This window comes from Brienomyrus brachyistius, chromosome 13 (assembly GCF_023856365.1).
Source record: "Brienomyrus brachyistius isolate T26 chromosome 13, BBRACH_0.4, whole genome shotgun sequence".
Lineage (NCBI taxonomy): Eukaryota > Metazoa > Chordata > Actinopteri > Osteoglossiformes > Mormyridae > Brienomyrus > Brienomyrus brachyistius.
The window spans coordinates 13,053,261-13,075,164 of NC_064545.1; the positions used below are offsets into that span (position 1 = coordinate 13,053,261).

General features: G+C 39.3%; 1 protein-coding gene across 2 annotated transcripts; it reads right to left on the minus strand.

Moving 5' to 3' along the window:
* Positions 1-1,714: 1,714 nt before the first annotated feature.
* ttll12 (tubulin tyrosine ligase-like family, member 12) lies at positions 1,715-17,687 on the minus strand. Of its 2 annotated transcripts, XM_048973089.1 has the most exons (14): positions 17,494-17,687; positions 16,789-16,943; positions 16,068-16,266; positions 14,932-15,091; positions 13,460-13,593; positions 12,165-12,241; positions 10,601-10,717; positions 10,291-10,485; positions 9,510-9,621; positions 8,923-9,074; positions 7,380-7,461; positions 3,592-3,660; positions 2,851-2,989; positions 1,715-1,947 (listed from the first exon to the last, which is right to left on the minus strand). In XM_048973089.1, exons 1-14 carry the CDS (start codon positions 17,641-17,643, stop codon positions 1,796-1,798), a joined length of 1,893 nt encoding a protein of 630 aa, XP_048829046.1. In that variant the 5' UTR covers positions 17,644-17,687; the 3' UTR covers positions 1,715-1,795. The 2 variants fall into 2 exon arrangements, with proteins under 2 accessions (XP_048829046.1, XP_048829047.1); XM_048973090.1 differs by lacking the exons at positions 1,715-1,947; positions 2,851-2,989; positions 3,592-3,660; positions 7,380-7,461 and adding an exon at positions 7,726-8,922 and having other exon boundaries at positions 9,027-9,074.
* Between the last annotated feature and the right edge of the window lie 4,217 nt (positions 17,688-21,904).

Below are 21,904 nucleotides of genomic sequence, written 5' to 3' on the forward strand. Positions count from 1 at the left end.
GTATGCTATAAAACTTAGACCTGGGGTTGTCCCCCAGAAGGATTTTTTTACCGTTAGTGGAAAGTCAAAGACGTGCTCCAGCGCATGGAGAGACTGGGCGTCATCAGCTGCATTGAAGGTCCAACAGATTGGTGTGTGGGCATGGCGGTTGCACCCAAGAAAGATGCCAAACAAGTGCGCTTGTGTGTATAGCTGACCGGCTTGAAAAAGTATGTATGCCACGAAAAATACATCCTGCCTTCAGTACAACAGAGCCTGGGAACACTTGCGGGAGCAGAAGTATTCAGCGAACTGGATGCTAATATGGGATTCTGGGAAATTGAACTTACTGAGGAAACAGCCAAGTACACTATCTTCATCACACCATTCGGGAGGTTCCACTTTAACCATCTTCCGTTCAGTATTGCCTCGACACCCGGACATTTTCAACGGCAGAGGTCATTGAGGGGCTCGAAGATGTGGTCTGTCACATTGATGATCGAAAAGATGTTTTAGTTTTAGGCACTGTTGAATGTTGAAATGTTAATCATAACTTTTTTTTTTTTTTATAAAAGTTTGTGCACCTAGAAAATAGAAAAAAATACTAGTTGCTAAAAGTCTGTTGCGAGAAAGGTGCCTATATTTATACTGTTCTTTCATTCAGGTGGTAAATAGGAACAGACCTTTCAACAAAAGAGGCAGAATAATTATCTAAGGTGTGGTGAGACAAAGGCACTCTACCCTTTGTTCACTACAAAGGGAAGATGTAGTGTATTTGTATTTGCATGTAAAACAGTTGGTGATTGGCATGAATATAGGTCAATGGGAAATAGGCGAAAGAGGAGGATGGTGTGGAAAACGGGAAGTAAGGAAAATAAAATAAAGAGTGATGTATGTTGGTTCACCAGTCGCTCTCAGTGTGAGTTGCTCTCTTCAAAAACACAACAAGGGCCATATTTTTTTGTGGTATCAGGGCCAGAAGAAAATGAATAGTGTGGGCCAGATCTGGCCCAAAGAATTTTGCTATCTGGGATAAGAAAAGCATAAACCCTATAAATTCTAATGCAAATATTGATGGACAGTCCAGTTAACACTACATAAACATCAAGCAAATTACCCTGCTGTCCTAATAAGTCAGATATTTAAGATTTATGTTTTGCACCCCAGGTCATTCACAGACTGACAGACAGACTGAAATTAATTTAGTGTATCTCAACCCAGTGCTCGGGGACCCTGAGATGATCCTTGTTTTTGCTTCCAATTACCTGAGAGTTGAGAGGGAGCAAAAACATGGACCGTCTGGGGGTTATCGAGGACTGGTTTAAGAAATATTGCATTAAGGTATCTGTGCATGTGAAAGACAACTTATCATACTTGAATGATTGTTTTGACAAATTTAGAGCAGGCAAAGGGCTTTTTAATATGTTATGATTTCTGGCTTTAGATTACAATTGTGTTTAAGCAAGAATAGTCTTAAGGTTGTGGTTTTGTAAAGGGTACAAGTTCATTAGGCTATTTGTGTGCTGAAAAATTATGAAAAGGTAAAATTACTATTGGTTGATAGGTCATGGTTTGATTTCAGATATGTTTTTACTTGTTAAAATATATATGTATGTGTCGAATATGAGGCAATTTTCAGTAAAACGTACACAAAAACAGACTAAGAAGAAGACCAGTAATGTTGTGGCTGCAGATGATCTGAAAGGATAGTGGACATACAGACATACTCCCAGCATAATGAAAGCAAAACCACTTTTTTTTTTATTAGCCAGGAAAATTTTTTACATCACAACTCTCTTGCTGATCCATTTGAGTCTCACACTATGAGAGTGACAGGACAATCTTCAGTTTGGTCTAAGAAGAGTGTCTGGAACATGTGATTGTAGAAGTGGGGATGATACTGGCAGGCACGGGCACAGTCTGGACTGAAGTTGACCTCTAGGATCTGTGGCCTCATGATTCTCTTACCTGTTGGACAACATGACCTCAATATTTCATTGGCATCAACTGCAGGTTTTATAGGAGTGCTGCAGGTGATGTCACACTATATCATCCATATCAAGCAAAGGCCATCATCAACCATATTGGGGCTTAGTTTCTTCAAGTGTACTCTCTGTGCTCTTTCGATGCATTTGTCACAGTCACTGCTCCAGCACTGCTCATAACAAAGGTAAATGATTATTTGAGATTCCCAAAATTGTAAAATAAAATAAAGTGATCCAGAGAGGAGAGATGAAGTCTTATCTAGCACTTGCTACCAGCAATGGTTACACAATATCTTGAGAGCCGATCTCACTGAGAACAATCTTAACAGTGGGGAGATCACACTGTCCGTAGATAGTAGGCTTTGACAGCTAGGTATTTATCCGCATTCTAATGCTACTGCATCTCATGATCTACATTCTGTTTATGGTTGTGGCTACTAAAGTAACTTAACATGAATACAAGAAAATTCATAGCTTTTTCTGCCACATAATTTATGACAGGTAAGCTGAATTTGTTTGGTTTTAAAGGCATGACATGAAAACATTCTAAAGGCCAAGTAGCAGCTATAAATATAATGACTAGCATTAATATAGCAACTGGCAATGAGATAATACTTTTTCCAGTCTTAATGTTATTAAAGTTGTTGCCGTTTCAATGGTCCAGTTGTTGAGGAAAGGATCTGGACAAATGTAGATTTTCATTCATATAATGTTTTTGTGAAGCGATAACAAGATCCATCAAAGGTCAAACAGTTTTATGGTACACAGACTGTCAGAGTATACCCTTTATGTATGACTTACATATAAAGTAGATATATTACACGTGTCTCCCAAAGAGTTTGAGAATTTAAGTCTCTGTTAAACCGCCGTGGTTCAAGGGTCTTACCTTGGCCACCTGGGGCCCATTTGAGCATGAGATCAATGGCATAGATAGCCCTGGAGGAGGGGTGAGCGCAGATCCCATATGGAGCAGGGTGAGCGGAGGCTGCCTGGAAAAGCTCCCCAAATGCCTTGAACACCTCCTTCTGCCAGAAGGTCAGACATACACATACAAAGGCATTTTCATTGTCCATACTGTCAGATGAAACCATGATCAATGAAAACCGGCCAAGGGCCAGTCACATTATTGGATAATGACACAAGGCCTTTATAGGCCTCTTCTGACTTGATTTGCACTTCAGTTTGTTCACCAGGCTGCAGCCCTTACACTACTGAAGACAAAGGAACAGTTCTTGTATGGAGTTTGTATGGTCTCCCTGTGTCAGATGAATTTCCTCCAGGTATTCAGGGTTTCTCATGTATGCCCATCAATTGACTGTCATCCCATTCATGGACTGGTATCCTTGCCTTGTGCCCTATGCTGCCTGGAATAGGCCTCAGCCCCCTCCCCCTCCGTCTGACCAGGATAAGCATTTGCAAGATGGATGGATGGTTCCATGATGTCGATGCCCTCATAGATGCTTATTGATTATCTCTTATTATATGGATCATATCAATTACAAACAAAAACATTTACATGAATTTAAAAAGTCATTTCAAGGGTTTCACTCTGCCTTTTGAGTTTTTGTAAATTGCCATACATTTCCATTCTAAGTCAGACGAATGATGCGTTTATCACATTTTTTACCTGGATCTCGTTCCAAGGATGTTCAGGGTACTGATTTTCAAACATAGGGATGAATTCATCATAGTGAACCTGTGGAAATATTCAACTCTTATAATACAATTCTTAGTTTATATCAGTGGTTCTCAAACGTTTTCTGTCACACTTCCCTTTGGAAGCAGATCACCTATCATCACTCCCACATGTACCCACCCTACTCATACAATTTTTTGGATCAGACATATATATATATATATATATACACACACACACACAGACCCACACAGACACACATATAATGTCCATGTTTTATTTTACTTTAAAAGAAGAAGAAAAAGAAAAACTTCACACTGTCTGCTATTTCTCCCACTTGAAAAACATACATATATTCAACTTTGGTTCTTTGGTTCCACTCAGAATGGCATATTTGAAAAGAACTGCAGCATCCCCTTATCTCTCGCTCCACTTTCACAGGGTTCTGAACTCACTCTGATGCGACACGCAAGAATTGTTACTGCAAATCTATATTATTCCATTATAAACCTAAAATTAGCTACATCAAAGTGCTGGGATAGTTTGCAAAACATACAGTCTATCTCAAAGGTAATAAAACCATTACATACATGTAAATGCATGTGCAGACTTGTCTTGAATTGAAAATCATATACCAGCCAGGTGATCATAAATCATTTCCACTTGAATGTGGATTTTGCTGCTCAGTTATTTTGATGGCAGGCTACAGTTTAAACAATTAAAATACAATGCAAATCGTTTTCATTGTTTGGAGTGACAGGTGAGCTGTTTCATTGGTGCAGGGTAAAAATTGACTGGAGCAGGAAGCGATAATGAGCAGAGTGGTCTGCAGTGGCTATGAGCCACATTTTGTTTTATATGAACTTTTTCATCGGTCAAATCTGCACCCGGGGGGGGGGGCATGGTGGTGCAGTGGTTAGCACTGTTGCCTAACAACTCTGGGACTCGGGTTCAAGTCTCCACCTGGGTTACATGTGTGCGGAGTTTGCATGTTCTCCCCATGTCGTCGTGGGGTTTCCTCCGGGTACTCCGGTTTCCCCCCACAGTCCAAAAACATGCTGAGGCTAATTGGAGTTGCTAAATTGCCCATAGGAGTGCATGCGTGAGTGAATGGTGTGTGAGTGTGCCCGGCGATGGGCTGGCCCCCCATCCTGGGTTGTTCCCTGCCTCGTGCCCATTGCTTCTGGGATAGGTTCCGGACCCCCCGCGACCCAGCAGGATAAGCGGTTTGGAAAATGGATGGATGGATGGAAATCTGCACCCTAATATCAGTAACCTTTTGACCACAGGCACAGCATCCTGACCCATTGAGCCCCACACTACCCCTAATTTTTACGTGTAAAAAAACACTATTAACGAAGGTACTTAAATATTTGTGAGCAGAGGTGAAATTTCCAGCATGGTGCTAGAGTGAAAAATGGCTCTTAAATCCACATTTAAGAAAATTACAATATAACATGCAGGCCAGAGTAAGGCCTGGGCAGTATCTATTTTTTTCACGTCATCATACCTTCTATACATTTCACCCTGGTATATGACAGTATTTAAAAAAATTATAATTAAAAAGGCACATCATGTAGGTTAAGGTAGACTCCGGAATCAGCTTAAATGGGTATATCAGTGTGGAAATTGAGCACAAACTCAAATTTACTCACGCTCCCAATTTCATAAGCAGATTAGGAGCACGCAAAAAATATTAATAGGCATGTTGCGGCCAATGCCATAGATAGCCCTAAACAAACCAAAAGTTAAGAATTAAAAAGACCACCCCTTGGTCATTGAAACCACTGTCACTGCCTAATTGCTGCATATGGCCAAGTTTTATGTATGCTGCACATGCTCCAACAGTTTACAGCACATTCTCAATGCATTTTGTTCTGGCATTAATCTGTGCATGTATGCTATTCTATGTATGCTGTTGCTACTTTTGTTGCATTTCAAACTGCCTTTCCAAAGTAATGGGTGGGGTGAAGTAACATTCCAGTCTGATGGGCCATTGACAGTATGCAAACTGCTACGGGTGTGGGGACACCTATCTCATAAATATTAATTGTGAAAGCCACTGACTTTGAAAAAAAGTGTGTCACTCCAAAGATCTAACTTTGCATTCTAAATCTCAGAATGTCTCATTCACGCATGTGTAGCCAACTTGTTTCTATAAGCTTCAACACTCAAAAGTCTTGACTAAAAATGTTTATAATGTGATTTTTTGCAATTTCTCAGCATGTGTATATACAGGCTCCAGCTCCATGTTAATTAACTATGACAGCATCATTTTCACTGCTGTTGTGTTATCAGTGTTTTTATTGAGGAAAAATAGGGGCTGCTTGGGCTGAATCTCATATTTTTTCTTATTCATACATATGCCCATAAATACGTTTCTATCGCAGGTTTATTTTAGCCGCGAATGTGAGTGAAGCGCTCGCGCTTACTTTGTACTGGCTCCGCTCTGTGGAATGGATGCATAGACCGGGTACTTTCCGTTGAGATGTTGAATCATTAACGTTGTGCTATTGTGGTAAGCTAATTCGGATTTACAATGGACACACCGTGCAGTATTTTCGCTTTTCTTTTGTTTGAAATGGTCCCACACTTAAGACATTTTTCATCTTTTTCTCTGACTTTCCTTGCTATTTTCCCTGTCATCCTCCATTGCACCATCAAACCAAACCTGCTACACGTAATGCAGCATAAGCATACTGTGACAGTAATAATCCTCCGAGTGAAACACGGTGATCACTAAGCAGTACATAGTCGTGCAGATTACACGAAGAATCGAAACAAAGAATTTGCATCAAGGATTTTTTGTAATCGAGTTACTCGATGAATCGTTGCAGCCCTAAAGGGCATATTCACATATTTCTTTACCCAATACCAATTGTTAGATTATCATGTTATTATCATGCAAATAGCGCGATTTGCAAGTGGGAGGGCAATCAGAGCTGCTTCGAGACGCAGACGCTTAAGTCAGTCACTCGTTCTATTTATTCATATCACAAAGCTGTAGAAATATATTTAGTTTATACCTATATATATGTGAAAAGATGACCATCCAAGGTTTCTGAGGGTGTTTTTTTAAATTTGTATAATGCAAAAATTGTATAACGCAAAACCTCGCTGGTTTGCTGAAATTTCTGTCAAATCCTGTCAGCGGGATCGCAGACTCCAGAAGGTTAACCCAAGACGGACAATAAACCAAAGTGACCAAAGAATTAATTTGATTAGGTTTAAATGAAAAATAAATCTGTATATCATCTGCATAGAGATGATACTAAACACCCTTCAAAGAATTAAGATGAGAAGCCAGTCACACCAACTGAGGAACTCCTATTTGATGAAAAAGTGGAGAACCAGTCCAAAGCACAGCCAGAGACGCCCATTAATTAAGATCCAATGGTCAACTGCATCAAAAGCTGCGGTAAAGTCTAACAGTACGAGCACAGAGCACTGGCCAGCAATTAAAACATTATAAACTTTCAGAAGGGTTGTTTCTGTAGAATGTTGCCTCCGAAAACCAGATTCAAAGGAATCCAAGAACCGCTGCTGCTCTGCGAAGGCACAAAGATACTGTTCGCCCACCTTTTCCTATGCCGTAATACCATGCCATACTCTAGCCAAAGTATTCCTCCATCTCTACCCACAATCATAAGATATATTAAGTCATGATGGGATGGGGCAACGTTTACAGGTCACCGTAAGTAAAATCCCAAGTAAAATCATGCAACATGTCCCATTGATTTGGACAGTCCCTAGGACACTGGAGTATGGATATCACACACCTGTTTCAGCTGAGTTCCTTCTGCATAATTCATGACTGTGAAATGTTTCTGGTAGTCGTCAAAGTGGTCCAAAGAGAAGGGCCTGTGGAACAAGATTTAAATGCAACTTAGAAGGGGATAAAGGTTACTGAACCCACTGTAGTTAATCAAGTTTGATCATGGGCAGACAGATGTGTCTATATATCAACCACAATCACAATTCCAAAAAACTTGGGACGTTGTGCAAATTGTAAACAACAACAAAAGGCAATGATATAGAAATCTCATAAACTCATAAAATATTTTATTCACAACAGAACATATAAAACATATCAAATGTTTAAAGTGAGACATTTTGCTATTTTTTTTGATAAATACTGCCGCAATTTGAATTTCATGACAGAAAAATTCGGGGGGTTGGGGGGGGGGCAGCGTGTGGCTCAGGCCCTTAACCCCCAGTTCCCTGGGCACCCCAACAGATGGCTGCCCTCCGCAGACACCTTACTCTACAAAGAGCAAGTTGAGAGAGGCGTAAAGACAATTTCCCCACGGGGATCAATGTATCATTATTATTACTATTAGCAAACAAGTCTCAAAAAGTTGGGAAGGAGGTGATAGGAGGCTGAAAAAGTTAGTGGTACAAAAACCCAACAGCAACAATTTGCAAATAATTTGAGTTGCTGGGTCTCTCAGAAATAAAGATTGGTAGAGGATCACCAATCCCTCTAATACTGCACCAACAAATAGTGAAGCAATTTCAGTAAAAAATTCCTTAGTATAAAATTGCAAAGAGGTTGAAAATATCTTCATCTACAGTATATAATATAATAAAAAGATTCAGAGAATCTGGAGAAATCTCTGTAAGGGGCAAGCCATACTGGATGCCCATGATCTTCGGGCCCTTAGATGGCACTGCCTCACAGATAGGTACGATCTTACAATGGAAATCATTAAATGGGCTCAGGAATATTTCCATAAAACATTGTCAGTGAACACAATTCACCATGCCATCTGAAGATTCCATTTAAAACTGTATCATTCAAAGAAGCAGCTAGCGGTCCAGATCTTTCACCCACTGAGAACATTTGGCACATCATAAAAGAGAATTTACGACACAGAAGATCTAGGACTAGAAACCTATATCAGACAAGAATGGGAGAACATTCCTCTCCCAAAACTCGAGCAACTGATGATCTCAGTCCCCAGACGTTTACAGACTGTTATTAAAAGAAGAGGTAATGCCACAGGGTGGTAAACATAGTCTTGTCCCAACTTTTGTAACGTGTTGCTGCCATGACATTCAAAATTACATTATTTTTTCCATAAAATGGCCCATTTTCTCAGTTTAAACATTTGATATGTTTGCTATGTTTTGTTATGAACAAAATATGGGCTTATAAAATTTCCATATCATTGCATTCTGTTTTTTTTTCTCTTCAATTTGCACAACGTCCCAAATTTTTTGGAATTGGGGTTGTACCTTTATGACGTAAAATGAACACAATGAATGTATTAATATTTTGCTGATTGTGGATGCTGGAGGAGAGGCACTAGGCGTGGATACCTGTTGGAAAAGCGCAGCCAGAAAACGTTGTAAGCATAGAGACGCAGAGGTTGGACAGAGCGCAGGAGAACCATGTAGCGGATGTCAAACTTCACCAAACCCACCTCCTCCCTGTTGAACAACACAGGATCCTCCAGGTACTTGCATACCACCTGCCACAAAAATAAATATTTGCCGGTACCTTTAGCAACAGGCACGGCTCATTCATGGCCTATTCAAAAGGTGACAGGGTGAGCAGGCTGCTACCGCCACTGAAGACAGCTCTGTTACCTATTGATTAACTTCTGTCCACACATTTGAGATCTGCAAAACTGGGGAAGACTACAAAGCGCAAGGCTGAGTTTACAGATCACAGCTGACAGCTCTGCTGGATTTGCATCCACAGGTAGCCACTTCATGTACATCATAGCGGGAAGGAATTTGTAAAGGGGATGAGATTTCGCATGACAGCACCACTGTATTTAGATGATTTGCTGAGTTTGTATTGTGCTGCAGCAGCAGCAACACTCTGGGCCAAGGCAGCGGAAAGACACTTAATTTCTTGAATTCCTGGAGTTAACTTTGGCAGAGCTGGATGGGGACTCTACCTTTGGGGTGCTCTCCCTCTGTCTGATAATGTAATTTAAGTCACTGGAGATGTGGGTGTCGAGACCCCGTGCCAAGTTCCAGGGCTTGCAGATCCAATGGTTGTCCAGCCCCCTGAGAACCAAACACCACAGGCAAAGCTGACTCAGAACATTCATAACCCTTATTATGAACAACACTGCCATAACTGCAAAGAGAAGCTCTGGAGAATATTAAGAGACCACTCTATAAAAAAATGAAAAAACTGCATTTTTAAATCCTGGTTTAACCATGGTTCTGTTGGTAGAACGCTATGCTGAAGCAGAAGACACTGAGAATGACCAGAAACCAGTCAGGTAAAAGGTGGAAGGGACTTTAAATGATGACATTAAGTGACCTTCAAAGGGAATGGGAAACATTACGTTCAGGTGTAAAGTGCACGGCTAGGACAGTTTGTATTAGGTTCCTAGAAGCAGGACTGAGGTCCCATACACCAAGCAAGAAGCCCTTCATTTAGGACATACAAAGAATAACCAGGCTGCAGTTTACAAAAAAATGTATTACATATATAGCATTCAAAAGGAACCACAATGCTGGGTATTGTAATGATGAAAATTATAGCTTCTTAGGAAAACCTTTAACTCACCAAATGTTTCCTTGATATGAACAAAATATTGAGACCAAATCACTGTACAGAGTATTCTCACTTGGATCTCTTGATAATGGCTGATTTGAGTTTGGTTCTGTTGATAAGGGCTGATGGTCTAATCTCTTGGTTCTGTTGCTAATGGCTCATTGACTAACCTCTCTTGGTTCTGTTGATAATGACTGATGAACTGGGGCAGCTCAGTCTGTAGGTTGAAAGTCTTAGGAAGCCATTTAGCTCCCTGGCCATCTCTTACTCTCCGTGCAATCGCAGCCAGGCAGTCTTTCACTGTGACAATGGTCTCACAGGGGAACTGGTTCAAAAGAATATGTGGTCTGTCCTCACTCAGCTTCCTGGAAGCATGCAGTAAGCATTTGTCTTAGTCATGAGAATCATTGTGCCTTTTAAGGAATTGTGAAGAAGACTGTGATAAGCACCAAACATCACGGAGGTTGAGCAAGGACACACCTGTAATCCCGGATGTGGGAGAAAAGCCAGAGGATGTCAGCTTCTTCCATGCTGTCGGTGAGCTGGAAGCGAGGGTGTCTGAGGTTCTCCTGGACCTGCTTCATCTCAGTGTAAACCCTGAAAGATGTGCAGAGAGACAAGCTGCTCCATTCGTAATGCTTTTCTACACTGTCATATCTAAATATAAAATTTAACTCTTTATTTCACCTCAGTTCCTCCTCACTTCCTGTTATAATTTTGTTTAGCAACTTACAGAGATGCACCGATCTGATATTTGGATTGGCGCTGATCCAGACCTATTTAACGGATCACTGGCCATATGTGACCAATCCACATCCGATACTTACTTATTTGATTTTTGCCAGTCTCTCAAAAGGTAGCTCCAATTTCATGGTAAATCTATTGGTACAATCAATTGCACAGCAGCTCTTTCCCATGTTAGATGTGTTTTTTTGCACAATTCAACCTGAATGCTACCACTGCTACTCATTTTTTTTGCTACTCAGTGAGTGTGAGCACAGTGACTTCCACTGGCTGTGAAGTTATGCACATACCTTTCGCAGTTTCAGGGGTATAAGAACATCATACAAGAAGGTGTTCGATCTGGGAGTATTTTATGCTTTTAACAGCAACTAGTAGCATAGCAATTTGCAATTTTTTTAAAAGCAAAGTTTTGAGAGGTGGGAGTAGCGTTTAGTGGAAAATCCCACTGAACAAGGCACACAGTTGTGTGAGAGAACACGAGTAATGTGCAAAAAGCAATGGATGATTTGGGAGTCGCTAGCATGGGCTATTTTCGCGCTACAGCTTATGATACACGAGGGGCTGCTATTGCAACAAAGTGTATTTTTTAGAATTTAGTGATTACTTGTCATTGTTGACACACCACAGCACACAGCGCAGAACAACGAAATGTGTCCTATGCATTTAACCCATATGTGACAATGTGACATAGCAGGGGGCAGCTAATTCAGCGCCCGGGCAACAATGCTTGGGGGCAGTACCTTGCTTAGGGTACCTCAGTGGTGATCTAAGTGATACTGTTGCCATTAGGAGAAAAACTGTGGGGCATTTTCAGCATTCACCACTTGCGTATACTCTCCTGGAAGATATTCAGCTGTAAAATGTCTCAAAAATGCTGAAAACTAGATGAACAAATGAGGTGGAACACTTCATAATGTAGTAGCCTAACTAAAGATTTTGCCGTACATTTTTTCATCTTATTTACTAGTTTACGGTATGTCACTATTTATTTAATTTTAATAAATTCGAAATATATGTATACTTTATTATACTGTATTACATATTTATTATTTAAAAATACTAAAACCAAAAGAGATCTTCTACCGGAATCAATATTGGAAACGGATCAGAACTGAAAAAATGTGGATCACTACTTACAAGGTGCATCACTACTTACAATGTTACTCATTGATACCACAGCATATTTTAATGGTGCCTATGGAAAGTTCCTGAACTACGACACCATCTTCTGCTTTTTTTTTACATGTATGCTTTCAGTTTTGGCAAAGAATGAAATTCTGGAAGACCCAAAAAAACTCACTTGAATACTTTTTCTTTTGAGAAACTGGGAGGCTCGATTTGGAGGGGAAGGATTTCTTTGTTCTCCCTTGAGATAGCCTGAAGAAAAGATTTCATGTTAGAACCACACTCTGTCAGAGTTCAAAAAGTAAAATGCAATTCCTTTTTTTTTTTAAAAAAAAAGATTATTTTCTTTATTAAGACTTTATTTTCAATTATGTGAATTTCCCTTGTTCCTATCTGGAGATGTAGAAAGAAGCAAGATTTTATTTCACATTACAAATTTTCAAATAAAGTCATATTCATCATCTATCTAAATGACAGCTGCACGATATTGAAAAAAATCACGTCACAATATTTGAATTTTTTACGTTTAATACTGTGATGTTTATAAAACAAAAAAGGAGATAAAAATGACCTTAAATAAACCATAGCCAAAGAGAATTTATTATCTACCAACAAAGTGTGTCAATAAGTTGGTGGTGTTGTGTTGTCAACAAACACAAATCAGTGCCAACAAATCATTTACTTTTGCTAAATATCATCTCGTCTACCTCGAACTGAAATGTACATAATACATTGGACAAAATCTTCGATCTTCTCTTTTCTGAGCTGATCCCGAGCCGACACGACACCGTGTGAACCTGCACCTGGACTCCTGGATATAACTACATGAAACCAACTGGGACTTCATAACTATATGAACTCAATGAATGTCAATATAAATACAGTTTCATGCTCCCCGGTCGCCCAGAGGAGGATGGGGTCCCCTTCCGAGTCTAGGTTCCTCTCAAGGTTTCTTCCTGCTAGAGGGAGTTTTTTCCTTGCCACTGTTGCCTCAGGCTTGCTCAGTGGGGTTCTGACTGGTTAAATGTAAAGTGCTTTGTCACAATGACTGTTGTTAAAAGCGCTATATAAATAAAATTGAATTGAACTGAACAGAAAACAGAAAGAAGCAATGAAGACAGATACGATATTTGCCACTAATGAACAGAGGACAGTCAGCTTCATAAATACATTATTTGTGCTGGATTCTCAATATTCACTGCCCCCCTAGTGTTTACATTTCTCCAAGTAACTGTCTGCAGCTCCTCCTAGTAGTGAGGCAGCATGGAGTGCTAGTATTTATTGCAAAGTGTTTTTGTTGAACGACAAAACAGAACAACAACAACAAGAAAAGAAAAAGAAGGAGAAGAAGAACAGCATACTTGTAATGTTGGCGCTCAGTGACCGGGCCACCAAATGTCAGTTCCTGGTCTAGGTAATCCCATGCCTAAGAACAATGGTAACAGCAATACAAACTAAATACATACATACCTCATAATATATATCAGAAGGTTCAGGAGTCGTACTGCTCACACTTCGTAGATCAGATGGTTCCCAGGGTAGCAGGCGACACTTTCGTATTAGGGGGTCACTCTCACCATAAGCATAATCACGTGTCACTTCATCTATGGTGTAGGGACATGAGGATGACAAGCAGAGACACGGCAGCCGATTGCATACTTATAGTGTAATAGTAGCTTTTGTACCTCAGCACCATTAAAAGTGATGACACAGGATTCAGCCCAGACTTTGTTAATGCTGGTAATATTAATATGAAAGTAGGTAATTGTTTATATATATTATGACTGATTTCCATTACAGGCCAGAAGTTTTGGCCAACCTCAAATTTAAAAAAAATGAAACAATATACTATCAATACCATGTCAAACTTTGATTACAAGAAAATATTAGAAATACTTAAAACAAATGTAACCGACTGGTTTTCAGTATTTTATAGCTAGAAGTAACACATTATTTAGCCAAAAACACTGAAACTTTGAATAAGACATATCCAGATTGTCTTTATGCATTGACATTCACTTCATGTTGGAATTCTATTTACTAATATCAGAAATTGCTTTGCTTTCAGCCTCTTGACTAAATAAATTAAACAATAACCACTGGTCTGCCTTGTACCAGATCAGTCTGTGAAAGGTTTAATGTGCTGTCTGCTCTTTATTTCAGTATTTTGTTGTACTGCATCTGTACAACACTGGAGTGCTCAGGATTGGGAGCAGGTCTTCCGGACGGATGAAAGTCCATCCATGGGACGACTTGGACCAACGTTTAAAATGAGCGTCTAGCAAATGAGACAGAACTGTTTGCAAGCTTGAAAAGGTGCTGGAAGGGTTTGGATACAAGTTATTTCCAAAAACTGCTTTAAAGAATGCTGCTGTGATCAAGGCAATGGGTGGTTATTTTGATTAAACTTGTACTTAGGAACTTGCATTCATTAAATACCACTAACGATGCTCAGAAAATTGTCACATTAGACTTTAAAACCAGTCAGTTATGTTTGTTTTAAGTATTTCTAATATTTTCTTGTAATAAAATTTTGAAAAAACAGTGTTTCGCTTTTTTTTTTTAATTGGAGGATGGGCTCAAATTTCTGGCCTGTAGTGTTATTCATTAACGACGCAGGTTATCATTGCTATAGATTACCACAGATCTAGGTTATTCCTGATTAAGGTTATCATTGCTATAGACTACCACTGATCTAGGTAATTAACAGTTCAGGTTGTTGTTAATATGGAGTACCAATAAAGTCTGTTATCCTGCAAGAAAAATCAGCCATGTTTTGGTGCACTCTATATGCAGCCACAGTCACCCTAATTACTGCTGCAGTGTCTGAAGGCTTATAAAGTAAGCTAAGCCACTGCCACACTGCACTGCACTACACTTAAAATGGCCAAATACTCAGTATTAACTAGCAAAAAAACTCCATGACATTACGCCCAGTGTACCTCCAAAGCCCAGGTCCTGAAGAGGCCACAGGATAGAATATGCCATCTGCTGGGGTCCGAAAAAGAAGGGGGCCATACAGCAAGTGGGATGACTGGAATGCTGCACCTGGGACCCAAACTCATCCATGATGTACCACACGGGCACCTTGTCTTCAGCTGACTGTGGTGGGGAGAAGAAGCTTATTTGGGGGCAGGGGCAAGCTGGACAAAAACAAGGAAAGCAACGTACAAACACCCACATTCCGTATACCCAAATTACATATTGATAATAATGGAAAAATGTAGTTTTCAGCAAGTATACTAGATACACTTCTATGTACCTGGATGCAGCAATGAGTGAGTTTCTCACATCAGAAATGAAACAGACATGAAATATTAACTGTTAGCACAGCAGGTAGAAGGATAATTCAATTTGAATTAATCAGATTAAAGAAACTTCTCCCCTGATCACCTGCGATCTGCCAAAAAAAATATAGGGGGAAGATATACTTCCTAACTGGAACAATATACATTTCAGGTCTACAATGTCATTAGTTTTCTCAAATAAATAAACAAATAAATAAATAAAAAATGGGATGGAGTTGGCAGTGTGTTTAGGCCTTTCTCTAGCATTGTGTGCTGCAACATCTAAAAAACAATGCTTGAGCTAAATACTTAAAATTTTATAGGATAAATATCTGGTGCTATGACTCTTGGAATAGGAACTCTCAGGAATGTAGCTGAAGTTTACATAGAATATTGAGTTTCCTAAAAATCACTGACTGCGCAACCTCCGGCAGCAGATTTAAAGACCTGTAAAAACCAAGATTTAGGTGGGGGACTGATATTTTATTTAATGCAAGATATACTGTCTCAGTAAATGTTCAAATTCTCATTCTTCCATTTGAATATAGACCAATTAATATTTTGATGGTATGTCATGTGGTAATGCAGTGGCATATGTTTTAAATCTGTTACACACTGAATTCTGAACTGACTTTAAAAAAATTATAATTATAAATCAAATCGCAATCGCAATATCTGACTAAAAATCACAATTAGGTATTTTTCCCCAAATCATTCAGCCCTAGTATATTCTTTGTTGACTATGGTTATTTAAAGACCATTAAGCACCACAAATGTGTGGGGGAACTTACCCCATGAGACAGTTGGTAGGTCTGGTTATACTTCCACATATGGGTAAGCACCTGTTCCACGACGTCTGGGTCAGGGACCTCACCATGAAAGTCCACACCCATGAGAGCAGCCATACGAGCCAACAAGCCAGGTGTAGTCTCCAACTGCTGCCTTGCGTTCTGTGTTCTATATGTCCAGGCGTGGTCCACGAGGAACACACTAGCACGAAAAGACAACACATCTAATGTAAGGAAACCTGGATGTGTAAATATTCAAGCTCTGCCCTTAAATCTTCCATCATTCAATGTCTGTAAAACATTTTAAATTACTATTTAAAATGAATAAAAAGACAATATTGCCAAAGTAACTGGAAAAAAGAGAATTAATGGTACAATCAGAATAATTTATTTTCCTCTTTAGTTTACACTTTTGACTAGACACTGGCCTATCAAAAAGGGCCTTCATTTGTCAAAAACCTGAAAAACTAAGAAAAATAAACTAAATAGGTTTTTATGCTATGACACTACATTTAAGCTAAGATATCTCAGCAACAACTCAAAAACCAAATTTTCTGAAGATGTTCATTATATTATGAGCTAGATTTAGTAAAAAAAATATCAATTTTGAAATATAGGTTTTTTTGTTGTTGAACTTTTTATATTTTAAACAGGTACTACATAGTAATTATTCATATGGGGTTGGCATATTATTTGTTCACCAGATAGTGTTAGAGTGACTGACCTGCTGGGGTCAGTAGCCTGCAAGCCACTTTGGCGCATCACAATTACTTTGCAGGTCACTTCAGCTCCTGGGTTTGATCTCCTCACTTCTTCCGCTTCATTTTCCTCTTCCAGCTCCACCTGCATAACCCCAAACACTTCCCCTGCATCAAACACCTGTATATTGGATAAGCCAGAGAAATACAGTTCATGTCACATTCGAATATTAAGTATGAGGATTAAACAGCATGTTACAAGTGGAAAAATAACTTAACCGCCATTAGAGGTATCATTAGCAAGCAGCCACTTCTCAAATACATGCACTGATACAAGGGTGTAGGAGAATATGATATAAAAGGAGGAGGGGTAGTGGAACCAAATTAAATACTGGGGAGTACACCACGGGAGCTTGTAGCTATTGAAAAGATCAGGGGCTAAGTCAAGTTTGCCCGGGGCTTGACTTTCTTTTTGAAGGAAGACATCGGGGTTAAAATACTCAAGACTATAGCTTCCGTTCGCGGAAACATTACGTGAACTGAATTGTAGCTTAACAATCACCAAAACAACTGTTCCCAGGATGATCAGTGGGTTAACCCGGAATAATAAGAATACAGAAAACGTATTTAAGTAAAGTCAGTCTTGCTCCCTTGCGCTAAACTTAAGCTTATGAGCAGCTGAATATGAATCGACCTGTGGTCCCACCGACATGTGCTGTGCACACCCGTACCTCATTGGAAAGTTTATAATACACGCTTTTCCAATACAGGGGAGGTATTCTACATGACATAAGAGCGGCTTCGTGTAAACTAAGAAATATTTGGTACTCCTCATCAGCTGAATCATTCATGTCGACTTTCCCCTGTAGCAGGTCCATCATCCACACTCAGTATGACCAAAACACGGAGCAAGGCGTAGTGCAAGCTGGGAAATTTGCTTAAAGGGGAAATGCTCGTCCGTGTTTTATCTAGGAGATTTTCGGAAAAAAAAACTCGATTTATTTCCTACTGTCATTCGATTAAGCAACTGCTTGTTGAGTGTCACCACAATTAATCTTTTGGTTTAAGGTGAAATCTACAATGACTGTATCATGACTCTCAAGTCTAACGCATTGACCGCGAGACACAAGTTTCGCCCCTAATCTAACGCCAAACTTTTAATGAAACTTGAAAGCACTCGGTGGCCGCTTTACCAGGCTGGGTAGACCCACTTTTTCCTCCAGAAATAACTTTGAGGGTGTCCCGTCCAAAAATGTAATACCATTCAAATTGATTATATTTCATTGACTATATATGATGATATATAACATAATCATGTTATTTGCCTACTAAGTATACTGTACCTATTCTTTCAGACATAGGAGTAAATTTGGTGTCCAAAATTATTTTTGGCCTGCTTTGTTCAAATGGCTTTATTTTTTCTTAATTTAGTAATTTGTTACTCACTTATATGGCGCATAAGTTGTCACAGGCCATAACATTATTATATGTTCTATAAGTGTCCTATACAGATGAAAAACATGATTTTTTCTTGTTTAAACTGGTCAGTAGTTTTTGATCATTATGGATTGCTGTGTAATATTGTCATTTATTTATAAAATGTCTAAGCAATCAATTTCATAATTCTTTTCCACTTTTATTATTTAATAATACCCTTTCTATCTCAAAAATTCTCTTGATTTTGTTACCATATCATACTTTAAATTAGTGGAATTATCTCCCAGAACTATGTAAGCTACAGGAAATGATGGCACTTTCTCTTACTAAGAATGTGGAAGTATATATGCTCTTCTCATGGAAATTATTTTAATCTAAAAAGCACTTGGAGTTTTTAAATGTCAACCTTGTTACCGTGATATCATAAGGATATCACTATTGATTATTGATCTGACAGATGTTTCTTTTAACCATGATTTGCCATGTGCTGTTAGCATTAATAATAGCCAGTGGAGTTTTGGTCTTAAAAGTTTAAAATTCTCAGTTCTGTTACCATCAAGCTTACCAAGGTTATTTCCACACATTGCCTATAATTTGTCCCTAACATTTGACTTATACTGTAAGCAAATCTATTTTTATGAATAAATGTAAGTTTGTGTTTCGCATCACTGATTTGTTATAATTCAATATATTTTCAATGACATTGGTCAGAAAGTTACAGACTGTGTCACTTCTCAAGACCATTGTCATGTTGCTTTTTGCCGTTATGATAATGAGTAGTTCACACTTACAGGAAATAGCCCTGCAATTGTCTACCCCACAATCTTGGAGTATTTCCATGATTAAAGACAAAGTCATCGATACCCTTCTAAAAACAGTATTCAGAATGAATTATTAAAAGGAGTTATTTGATTGATTCTATCAGAGTAGGCTTCATCTAGTGCAATGTACTGTACATTTCCGTGAAAGTCTGCCCAGACGATTTTTAGGGCAGACTTTCCAAAGCCAAAGCCTTGCTTTGTTTCTTGTATGGAGTAAGTGTAATTTCTTGTGCTAGATATGTGTGGGACCAAGTCATCTGTCACTGAAATGTACCAGATTAAGTCACTAATCCTGGCTAATTTAGGATGTACCTTCTCCTTGCAGTAAGTGCTTCTTGTTGGGGTAGTTTTATGTGAACACTGCCGGCGGTTACTGCTTTTGCTGGGATGATTTTTGTGGCAGACTTTCACGGAAATGTAGAGTACATTGCACTAGATGGTGCTGTTTTGCACTACAGTCATCTTTCTGTGACTCCCATTTGTTCCACAGTACTGAAGAAACCTACCCTGATAGAATCAATCAAATAACTCCTTTAAATAATGCATTCCAAATACTGCTTTTAGAAGGGTATCGATGACTTTGTCTTTAATCATGCAAATACTCCAAGACTGTGGGGTAGACAATTGCAGGGCTATTTCCTGTAAGTGTGAACTACTCATTATCATAACGGCAAAAAGCAACATGACAATGGTCTTGAGAAGTGGCACAGTCTGTAACTTTCTGACCAATGGGGCTTGACTTGCTCTCATTTAAGAGTGGCTGTAGTGCTGGGACAAGGTCATATTGTGCAAAAATACAGGGAAGGCACAACTGCAAGACGGGTACGTTGAGACAGCTATTGTCTGTATGGTTGCTATTTTGCGGCTAGTGTCCAAAGCCCTGCTTTGTTTCTTGTATGGGGTAAGTGTTATTTCTTGTGCTAGATATATGTGGGACCAAGTCATCTGTCACTGAAATGTACCAGATTAAGTCACTAATCCTGGCTAATTTAGGATGTACCTTCTGATGCCACAACTGGTACCCTGACAAAAGCACTGACTTGTTTTATTCAAATGCAGTAAGTGCTTCTTGTTGTGGTAGTTTTCAGTGGCTTAACCATCGGTGCAATGAAGCTTGGGTGATATATTGGATCACTTTTGAATTAGTTGAATTTTGCATGATTTCTTTCTGCGTGCTTTTACGTTGTAAAAGATACAACAGCAGCTGTCTCAGCATTCTGAATCTTACCTCAACTTTAGCATTGTTTTTTGCAATAGACGAAAAGTGCTATCAAGTTGGGGCATGGTTTGGTAATGATACTGCAGCCATTTCCTTCTTTTTATGTAGCTGACGAGCTAAAACAAGGGTGGGACAGCAACCAGCAGGGACCACCAAACTCTCATCAAATATGATATTCTCACGTATGAGTACCTTGACAGATGCACTGACTTGTTTCTCCTTGCAGTAAGTGCTTCTTGTTGGGGTAGTTTTATGTGAACACTGCCGGCGGTTACTGCTTTTGCTGGGATGATTCTTGCGGCAGACTTTCACGGAAATGTAGAGTACATTGCACTAGATGGTGCTGTTTTGCACTACAGTCATCTTTCTGTGACTTCCATTTGTTCCACAGTACTGAAGAAACCTACCCTGATAGAATCAATCAAATTACTCCTTTTAATAATGCATTCCAAATACTGCTTTTAGAAGGGTATCGATGACTTTGTCTTTAATCATGCAAATACTCCAAGAATGTGGGGTAGACAATTGCAGGGCTATTTCCTGTAAGTGTGAACTACTCATTATCATAACGGCAAAAAGCAACATGACAATGGTCTTGAGAAGTGGCACAGTCTGTAACTTTCTGACCAATGGGGCTTGACTTGCTCTCATTTAAGAGTGGCTGTAGTGCTGGGACAAGGTCATATTGTGCAAAAAAACAGGGAAGGCACAACTGCAAGACGGGTACGTTGAGACGGCTATTGTCTGTACGGTTGCTATTTTGCGGCTAGTGTCCAAAGCCTTGCTTTGTTTCTTGTATGGGGTAAGTGTTATTTCTTGTGCTAGATATATGTGGGACCAAGTCATCTGTCACTGAAATGTACCAGATTAAGTCACTAATCCTGGCTAATTTAGGATGTACCTTCTGATGCCACAACTGGTACCCTGACAAAAGCACTGACTTGTTTTATTCAAATGCAGTAAGTGCTTCTTGTTGTGGTAGTTTTCGGTGGCTTAACCATCGGTGCAGAGAAGCTTGGGTGATATATTTGATCACGTTTGAATTAGTTGAATTTTGCATGATTTCTTTCTGCATGCTTTTACGTTGTAAAAGATACAACAGCAGCTGTCTCAGCATTCTGAATCTTACCTCAACTTTAGCATTGTTTTTTGCAATAGACGAAAAGTGCTATCAAGTTGGGGCATGGTTTGGTAATGATACTGCAGCTATTTCCTTCTCTTTATGTAGCTGACGAGCTAAAACAAGGGTGGGACAGCAACCAGCAGGGACCACCAAACTCTCATCAAATATGATATTCTCACGTATGAGTACCTTGACAGATGCACTGACTTGTTTCTCCTTGCAGTAAGTGCTTCTTGTTGGGGTAGTTTTATGTGAACACTGCCGGCGGTTACTGCTTTTGCTGAGACGATTTTTGCGGCAGACTTTCACGGAAATGTAGAGTACATTGCACTAGATGGTGCTGTTTTGCACTACAGTCATCTTTCTGTGACTTCCATTTGTTCCACAGTACTGAAGAAACCTACCCTGATAGAATCAATCAAATTACTCCTTTTAATAATGCATTCCAAATACTGCTTTTAGAAGGGTATCGATGACTTTGTCTTTAATCATGCAAATACTCCAAGAATGTGGGGTAGACAATTGCAGGGCTATTTCCTGTA

Bases quoted from the DNA above. Each gene is read 5' to 3' on its own strand.
- ttll12 (XM_048973089.1), bottom strand. From the start codon at position 17,643: ATGATGGACCTGCTACAGGGGAAAGTCGACATGAATGATTCAGCTGAT. The intron at 16,267-16,788 runs GTCAGTCACTCT...TTTTCGTGCTAG, and splicing joins CAGGCTACTGACCCCAGCAG to TGTGTTCCTCGTGGACCACG. The intron at 2,990-3,591 runs GTAAAAAATGTG...ACCTTCTGGCAG, and splicing joins ATCCTTGGAACGAGATCCAG to AAGGAGGTGTTCAAGGCATT.